A 10,090-nucleotide genomic window follows, 5' to 3' on the forward strand; every position below is an offset into this window, starting at 1 on the left:
ATGGATTTTGCCTCGTAGTATATTATATTAAACTTATGGGAAATTCACCAACTATTCGTAGTTGACCTTGTTTTTATATATGCTGCATGTGCAATAGTTTGATGCATTTACCAAGGTTGAAGACATTGGATTGTCTTTTGGTTATTTTAATAAAACAATGTAATAATTAGTTTGTTTGTTTTGATGTTATTTCCATTTCAAAATTGTGTACTCGAGATTTAATATGATAATGATAGTGTTGCCGCTTTAATAGTTGTCATATGTGTTTTGAGCAATATATGCGTTACCCCCCGACATAAATTTCGCCGTTAGTTGGAGTGTGACAATAAAGGACGAAAAATGTAGCTTACTCTAAAATATAAATAAACTAGTATCGTCATTCTTTCTTGTCCCCTTATCTATGATCTTCATCGCCTCTAATGATCTTGCTCGCCCCATGCTTGAAATCTATCGGTCAGTGCTTCACTGTCTTATCTAAACACACATAATATTTGCTTCAAAAAAGTAAAGTAAAAAAGTGTTATATGAGGTGTGGTGCACAATGGCTTCTGTGGCCTGGCTCATTGAGACCACACTATTAGAGGTCTGGGTAGTAGGGACGCGGTATTTTAGTGAGGCTATTGATGTATCTCAACATGCTAGTGGTGTTGCATGGATCAAGCCACATGATAATGATGTAAAAGTCGGATTCTAAGGCATACTAGTCGGTTCTCGGCCCCTACCTTGAAGCCTTTCTTCAAGTCACTCTAGATTCATCGGAGGAGGTCAGAAGTTGAGCTGAGCGGTCAAAAGTTGGGTTAGGATTCTTTAAAAGTCGGTCAAAAGTTGAGCTAGGCGGTCAAAGTCGGCTAGGATACCTTTTTGACGTGAATTATGATTATTTTAACATATATATAATACCAAAATATATTTTTTTTTATATATTTATCATGTCCGAGTACTCCGAATACTTTCAACTCCCCAGTCGACCGCTCAAGCTCCGCCAACAACTTTTGAAAGGTTGCCGCATGAATTTAACGTTATCAGACGGACCAAGTTTAGCCTTTGAACTTTACAATAAAACTTAGTACCTAACATATACAAATAGTTTACTAATGTCTTAGGTTACGATATTTATATCAAACTCATTTTTAAATATAGGTTTATTGGATTTTAATAACCCCTATTGATTGGTATTGACCGATAATAATCCCTATTCATTTTATCATCGTTGGTGGTCCCAAATTTAAAAAAAGTTGGCCCCAATGGTCCCCCATTAAAAATGACTTAACGGTGCTTTTTTCCGAATTTCAAACTATTGTTTTAGGGTTTTTGTTCGGAAATAGGATACGAGTTGATTGATGTAAAACTTAGCTCGAAACGGTGATCCAAACGACTTGATTTTTGTTAATTGTAAGTTCAAACAACCGAATTGAAGGATTGTTTCGTCGTTTTGGAGCACCGTTTTGAACGAAACTTTACATCAATTGACCCGTATCCTCCTTCCGATCAAAAACCCTAAAACATTATTTTGAAATTCAGAAAAACGTATAACGCCGTTAAGTAATTATAATTTTTAACGGGGGACCACTGGGGGCCAACCTTTTTAAATTTGGGACCGCCAGCGGTGGTAAAATGAATAGGGATTATTATCGGCCAATACCAGTCAATAGGGATTATTAAAATCCAATAAACCTTAAATATATTCAAAGTACATAACAAAATAATTAAACTTTAAGACTAAACATGGAATAAAGTCTCTTAAGACTAAATATTATATTATATTCTGTCTTTATTTTTAATTTACTAAAAGAATTATATAATATAAGCAAAGGGTAATAAAAATAAGAAAGATAAGAAGTCATATTTGATTGTAATGTGTAAAATGGGGACCGAAAGAGGAAGAGCATAAAAAAAAAGCACATATTTCTCTAGTCATATGTTAAGCACATGTCAATTTATCCATCATTTTGAAACGTCTATAACTTTTTCAAACGACATTTTTTTGAACAAAAGTTCACCATAATAACAAGCGTTTTTTTATCTTTAATATGAGTATGACTTTGTTTTATAAAATTAAAAAATTACGTCATTGTGTCTTTCTGCTTATCATTGTGTCTTATGTTCATCTTTGTGTCTCTCTGTTTATCATCGTGTCTTATGCTTACCATTATGTTTGTTTTTTCAAAAGTGATGAAATCTAAAAATTGTAGTTGTGAATTAACACCGTTGTGTAATTTTAATATGTAAATATAATGATAAAATAACAACCATATCTAATACATAAAACACAATGATTAATGCATATTACATGATAACATAAAATGTAAAACACAATGGTGAATACATTTATTACACAATCATCTGAAACGTAAAACACAGTGAAAAATACATAATACACAATGAACGTATACACAATGACTAAAACACAATGATGAGTATAAAGACACAAAAACGAACAACAGACAAAATGATGAGCTTAAAGACACAGTGACGAGCAAAAGACACAATGGCATACCTTTTGTTTTAAATTTAATCTTTAATATGTGTAACGATTGTAAAACACAATACAAAACTCAAATAAAAAAATACAATGACAAACAAATAACACAATGTATAAAAAACCCACTATTTTGTTTAATTTTTTACAACAATATGGTACTCATATTGAAGATGAAAGACGTTTGTTATTATGGTGATTTTTTTTTTAAAAAAAATTGTCGTATGAAAAAGTTATTGGCGCTTTAAATTGTCTTGTATGCGGAGAGAAAAAATCAACCAATTATAGACTATTTCATATATACCATTTATATCATTTTTTTATTCTCAAATTAATCACAATCATTCAATTAAGTATCAATAGACTAGATTACTTATTAATCACACTTCTATGTTTTATTTACTTCACATTTTAAGCTAACTCATGCAACTTGAGTTAAACTTATAAAAACCAAGTACCTTTTTTAATTATAGTTATACTTTATTTTATTAATTTACAATGTTACCCAACAACATAACTTTTACCTTCAGTGTCTATTCTATTTTCCATGAATATGATATCAACAAGCATATTCTCAAATCCATCTAACAACGAGTTGTATTGTGTTCTAATGTTTAAACCCGTTTAACTATATAATTAACTTGCCAACTTTAAAATTACAAATAAAATATTTTTGTGACGTCAACCTGCCAACTTGTTTACAACTCGTTTAATCACTTTTTTTTATAGACAATGCAACATTTTTACAACATGTCAACCCATTTGACGTGTTTAGAAAACACACAACTTTCTGATTACACGATTTTAACTATCATGATTGATAACTTTAACACAAGTTAATATATATTATATATTTGGATTCATTAACTCAACCCGTCAAACCTAACACGATTGTCACAACTACTTGACTACTTCTAACTATCACCATCTCTTATTGGCAATCACCAACCGCCAAATGTTGACCGTCAATAACCAACCGTTGACAATCACCCCTACTTCTAACCATCACCATCTTTTCTCGCCAACCACCAACCGTTGACCGCCAACAATCAACCGGTACCTAAATGGGTGGGACGGTGTTCCCACTCCTCTCAAGTCCCATCCCAAAATCATTCTTCATCTTGAAATTGCATCTCACGCCTTCAATGATCTTGATACTTAACGGTACGTATCCCTCCAGGACACTTTGGGCGCTTTCTATCGGTACCACAACCGATACCGATGTGGCACCGCCCCTCTCCCGCTCCCCATTGCCACCACCCTAAGTATCACCGTCTCTTTCCGCCACCGACCATCATCCGTCTACGGTTCCCGAAGACCACAGTTACTACTTAACAAAACCAACGACATCTACCGACGAAACCAAATACAGACCACACAATAGCTCCTAGACAAAACAAAAACCAAAGAAATAAATAAATAAATAAAATACCTTATCTCATCACCCAATCTCACCTCCAAATATTATTACACTATTTTTATCAATTCAAAAAAAAAAAAAAAAAAAAACATTTCCGAAAAACATGGAGGCCGATTCTCCGGCGACAACAGAACCACCGTCACCACCAACCGCCGCCTTTGAGCTTCCACAGGAGATATTATCAGTATTACCTTCAGACCCATTTCAACAACTGGACGTTGCTCGCAAAATCACCTCCATTGCTCTCTCCACACGTGTCTCCGCCTTGGAAGCCGAATCTTCCGACCTCCGCCAACAGCTTGCCGACCGGGAAACACTAATCGCCGACCTCTACGCTCAGATTGACTCACTTGACTCCTCTCTTACCCAAAATTTGAATAAGCTGTCGATTGTTAATCAGGAGAAAGTAAGGGTTACTATTATATTATTCTGTGTGGGTTTTGGATATTGATTTTTGGGATGTGTTTTTTTAGGAGAGTTTGTTCAAAGAGAATGCGGCGTTGGTGGAAACTGTTAATAAGCTCAAGCGTGATGTTGCCAAGGTAATTTGGAACCCTAAATTTGGCATAATTTGAAGTGGGTTTAGCTTGAATTTAGGGGTGTACATGGGTCGGGTTGGTTCGGTTTTGGTATAAAACCTAACTGAAAGCTGAAATGTCGGTTTTAGATTTTGAAACCGCCCTGTTTCGTTCGTTGGTTTGGGTTCGGTTTTTACGGTTTTGCAAAGTTTTGGGTGGAAAAACAATTACTTGATTATTATACATTTGGGCTAGAATATTTGTGTTAAACCATAATATATTATTACACTATTACAAATTTCTGAAGTTTATTATGAAAAATAAAATATTATAAGTTAGGTGCGGTTTGGTTTTTTCGGTTTTACTTATGCCCAAAACCGAAACCGAAATGAAAGTTTGGTTTTTACGATAACGTAAAGGCAGACAATAGAATTTTGTTTCGGTTTGGTTATTTCAGTTTTGGGATCAATTTTTTTCGGTTTCATGCATATGGAATTCATTTAGTTTTGATGAACTTGATTGCTTTTATGGAATTGATGTTGATTCTATTATGCTACTGTTGGATTATAGATTTATGATTTGTAGGGCTAAAAATCTTACTTGATGAGAGAGAAAGTGGCTGCTTTTAGTTCTTTTTATCATTACTTGTTTGGATTAAAGTTGAGATGGTTCTTGAATGTGAATTGTAAAGCTACATTTGTTGTTTTCTGACTAGCAATATTTCAAAGATGTTCATGGTTATGTAATAATTGTAAACACTTTTTGTCAAACTATTAACTAGTAATTACACTGTTATAAATGCCATTAGAAAGTAAGATCATTGCCATTTCTATGAATAAGAAGTTGAATATGTAGACAGATTTATGATAAGGTGATAAGGTCACTTATTATCTTGTTTGGTCAAAAAGTAAAAAAATAATAGGGAAAATGAATAATAAACATTTTTACCAAAATAGCCATTGACTAAAAATATTAATAAAACAGTAATGCTATTAGTGATTTAGTGTTACTTGTGTAAAGTGTGATTTAAGATCTTTTTGTTTCTAAGGTATTAACTAAATCATGATTGTTATTTATGCAGTTGGAGAGCTTCCGAAAGACGCTCATGATGTCACTTCAAGATGAAGAAGGAAGCAATGTAAGCAACTTCCTAACTAGCTTTGCATAAACAAATTATGCTTTTGTTCATCATATTATTTACTACGGGTTACATGATTGTTTAACTTAAACCAAACAAACGATCCAACACAAACAGTTAAATGAACAAGGTTTTCTTGCTTGTGTTAGTTCGTTAAGAAAACGAATATGTTCGTGTTCGTTCGTTATGAAAATGGATACGTTCGTGTTTGTTCATTATAGTATAAACGAACAGTTCACGAACATAAATGAACAAACAAAACTTAACATAGATGAACGAAACGAACATAAATGAGCTAAAGTCAATTAAAAGTAGATGTGAACAACAACGTGTTGGGCCTAAAAAGTTATTAAAACTAGATTAAACTGTAATGGGTTTAAAAAAAATATAAATGAAATATTAACGCAGTTAAACAAACATAAACTAACAAACATAATTGAACGTAAACGAACAAGAATAAACAAATATAAATGAACGAGCATAAACGAATTTTCACGAACATAAATGAACAAATGATAAATGTGTTCATGTTCGTTCATTAAAGTAAATGAACACATTCTTTTGTTCATGTTAGTTCTGACGAACATTAATGGACTTCTTGCCGAACATTTCACTGAACGTTCGGTTCGTTTACAGGCCTAACTTCAATAATCAAATGCAACTAAATTGATCATCTATGGGTAAAAATATAAAATATACTTACCTTTATTTGGCACATTTTTTGATCATATGTTCATGTATTTTGCGAGACTACAGGCAGCAGGTCCCACGGTTGCTGCAGCCAATGTTCAAAGCCAAACAAGTTTATCATCTCAAACATATTCTGGAGGTTACTTAATTTCTTGTGTCATTTCAAATATTTTATTCAGCAAAAGAACTTATTTTTAACAAACAAGGTGATGCCATGTTTGCAGAAGATGATGAAAGCGCGCCATTGACGAGGAGTCAATCCTCAGACGTAGGAAACTCATACCATGATGAGCCTGTGAAGGATGGTGAGACACATAAGTGTTCCGATTTGACTTCTTCTTCTTAGTTATTGACCAAGTTTGACCTTTTGTCTTATCTCTTATTATTATCAGCCTCAAGACCTCGCATATCACCAAGCCTTTTGTTAGCATCCCAAACGAGCACGCCTCGGCTAACACCACCTGGATCACCGCCAACTTTATCTGCATCAGCATCACCAACAAGGACACCTAAGCCCGTTTCTCCAAGACGACACTCAATTGCTGTTTCATCTGCACGGGGCGGGATTGATGGAAAATCTTCTGTCTTTTCATCTGCAAGCTCGAGTCTGTACGGTTCAATGTCAGGTACTACAGTTAGGCTTGTAAACAAACCAAAAGAACACGAACGGGACATGTTCGTGTTTGTTCGTTTAACTTTAACAGAACAAACAATTATACGAACAGAGTTTTCTTTTTCGTATTTGTTTGTTAAGAAAATGAGTTTGTTCGTGCTTGTTTGTTAATAGTATGACAAACGATTCATGAACAAAATAACTGGACATAGAAGAACAAGCATAACCGAGAGATCACCGATTAAAATTAAACGTGAACAATATTCTTTTGAGCCCAAAAAGTTTATAAAACTAGATTAAAAGTGGGTCTAAAAAATTTAACTGAATGTATAAATGAATGTAAACAAGCGAACCTAAAAATTTAACTGAATATACAAATGAATGTAAACGAGCGAACCAAACAAGCGTAAACGAACGAGCATAATGAATGGAAAGGATCGAACCTAAACGAGCGTAAATGAATGAACATCAAGGAACATTCACATACATAAATGAGTGAACAAGACATGTGTTCATGTTCGTTCATTGCTAAATGAACTAAAAAATTTGTTAAATGCCCGTTTGTTTATTGATAAACAAACATAAACAAACTTCCTATCGAACAGTTCACTAAACGTTCGCTACAAGCCTACTTAAAGTAGGCTGGGTTGGTTTGACCTGAAACTTTTAGCAAATTTTAAATATTTTTTTTGGATAATTTGTGTGCTAAATATGATTTTATCTTTTGACTCGTTAGACCTCCCCCCCTTTTTTATTAAACCTTTTTATGATTTTATCTATTTGGCCCATTAGAGATAAATGTATAAAGCTTAAGGCGAGTGACACACTCATAAACATTCTACTTCTTTGTGCTTATTTCAGGAGGAAGGACTCGTGTGGATGGTAAAGAATTTTTTAGACAAGTCAGGTAAATAAACATATCTACTGAAAATAACATTACTTAAGGCATTTGTATTTTATATTTGTTCAAAATCACTGATTCTTATTTAATAATGTCTACATTTAACCCTTGATATATTTAATCTTATCAGGAGCCGATTATCCTACGAGCAGTTTGCTGCATTCTTAGCCAACGTGAAGGAACTCAACTCTCAAAAACAATCGAAGGAGGTTTGTGTTTTTATAAGCATTTGTTACGCTGTTTTCATTTGTGGAACTTATGCTGGCTCTACTTAACTGTGATTATTATAGGAGACTTTAAGGAAGGCTGATGAAATTTTTGGACCCGAAAACAAGGACCTCTATGCTATATTCGAGGGGTTAATTAGTCGTAACTTTAATTGAAAGTGTGATTTATGATTATGCTATGTTAATGTTAGTTGCTTGATTGATTGTACATACAATCTCATTGCATCTTTTTGTATATCATGATAAATGATACATTTCCCTTATGTATATGTTACCATGTGTATAATGAGATTAACCATGCATCCAATATCAAATGTCTTCATGTGATATATACCTTTGACTATATAATATGTTTACTGATCTTGTAAATTTACCATACAACTAAAAAAATACATTTGTGTACATCCGCTAGAAAAAAATTAGTTGTCGCAAAAAATATAGTCGGAAAAATTCAATGTAGCTTCTTAGTAGTGAGTAGAGGTACACAAGAAAAAACAGTTTCAAAAACCGACAACCCCAACCGACACTGAACTGGTTTGGAATTGATACTTGTTGAAACCGGTTTGGAACCGACAGAAACTGTAACTTCGAGACCGATTTGTAATGCTCTCCATTGAAGCTGGTTCCAAACAGGTTAAACTGAACCAATAAAATACTGGCTAAAATATGGTCATAAACGGTCTAGAAACCGATAATAAACCGGTTTCAAACTGAAGTTGTTTGTACTCAACCCGGTTTTGACTTATTGTTGATCATCTCGAACTGGTTTCTACTTTGAATTTGGTTTGTGCACCTCTAGCGGTGAGATGCTAAGATGAGTGGTATTTAGATGCATAGAGAAATCGTTAACCATAGAGACAATCTAAATCATTAACGAGTCATAAACGAATTTGTGAGCTGTAAACTTGTAATAAAGTCGTAAACGGGTTTCTATAAATTATGCATTTTTTTATTTTATAATTTAAACAACTTACTAAAAAATCCAACTAAGTTTGTATAAACGTATATCGTAATCATCCCATATGAAATGTACCGTATCTTTTCTGCTAAAAAGTATTGCCTCTGCACTCTCTCTAAACCTTCTTTCCATCGTCTTTTTTTTCCATTGCATGTTCTCCGAAATCACTAGCATGAATAACAATGACGAAGTTGAAAATGAAATCAATAATAATAATCAACAATGACAGAATGAAAGTGAAATGAACAATGCTAAATCGTCCCACTTCTGAAATGCCATGAGCATGCATTCCTCGAAATAAATTCATACCGCAAAGCTCTGCCATCTAGACTGCTTCCACAACATCAAACTCGGGCACTGGATCCAGGACTTGTAGGATCTCCCTTGTTTAGTCTGTTAATTTTTAGTTGCTCCCTTAGGCCTCCCATTAGCATGGGGAGATACGAAGCTCTGAACAAATATAGGGGCTTCAATATAATCCCAACGACATCCTCGATGTGCTCTTGTTCACTGTACTAAAGTAGTTTGCAGTAACATATTTCATTCATGATTACGTCGCAGCAGCACATCACACAATTGTTTTACATTGTAGTTTTTCATAATCCACTAGAGACATTCTTCAACGATCCCCGGGTTACCACTAGAAGAACATTCATATCTTGTATCGGTTTGGGGGATTTCTTTGAATCCCTCAAAAAAAAGTTGGATATCTTCATGAACCATATGTTGAATATGTAGTTTCTTTAAAGACTTTATTAGCTGAAAGTTACAAGATTTATGTGACATTCGTCATTTTCGTTTCAATAAATGCATTTGTTTTATTATTCGTTTGTAATCGGATTTTCATAATTAATACGAATCGTCGAATTTATTTTTATTTATTTATTTTTCTTTACACGTCACTCGCATTTGTCATTTGCTAACGAGGCTTTCAAAGTATTAGTTATATGCAAATTAAACCCCTACAACAAAGATCTTACCTCTTCTAACCAACAACCAAACACAAGGGACTATCTTGCTAATAATAAAACATCCCCCCCCCCTTTTCTTCTCTTCCCCGTCATCACCGGTGACCCCCCCTTCCATATTTTCGCTCCGTTTGACCCGTAAAATCAGTAGTTGTTGACGCTTAACCTCCACGCCAAT

At 33.9% G+C, this 10,090-nt stretch overlaps 1 protein-coding gene across 2 annotated transcripts; it reads left to right on the top strand.

The window, feature by feature from the left end:
- Positions 1 to 3,920: 3,920 nt before the first annotated feature.
- Positions 3,921 to 8,158, top strand: LOC143563985 (uncharacterized protein At4g15545-like). 2 transcript variants are annotated; one of them, XM_077051389.1, is made up of 9 exons: positions 3,921 to 4,305; positions 4,373 to 4,441; positions 5,499 to 5,555; positions 6,312 to 6,384; positions 6,470 to 6,550; positions 6,638 to 6,871; positions 7,723 to 7,765; positions 7,890 to 7,968; positions 8,050 to 8,158. In XM_077051389.1, exons 1-9 carry the CDS (start codon positions 4,003 to 4,005, stop codon positions 8,140 to 8,142), a joined length of 1,032 nt encoding a protein of 343 aa, XP_076907504.1. In that variant the 5' UTR covers positions 3,921 to 4,002; the 3' UTR covers positions 8,143 to 8,158. The 2 variants fall into 2 exon arrangements, with proteins under 2 accessions (XP_076907504.1, XP_076907503.1); XM_077051388.1 differs by having other exon boundaries at positions 3,922 to 4,305; positions 7,720 to 7,765.
- Positions 8,159 to 10,090: the final 1,932 nt, after the last annotated feature.

Source organism: Bidens hawaiensis, unplaced genomic scaffold (assembly GCF_021521415.1).
Source record: "Bidens hawaiensis isolate Kalapana, Puna unplaced genomic scaffold, B.hawaiensis_p1.1 tig00021678_1, whole genome shotgun sequence".
NCBI classification, from domain to species: Eukaryota; Viridiplantae; Streptophyta; class Magnoliopsida; order Asterales; family Asteraceae; genus Bidens; species Bidens hawaiensis.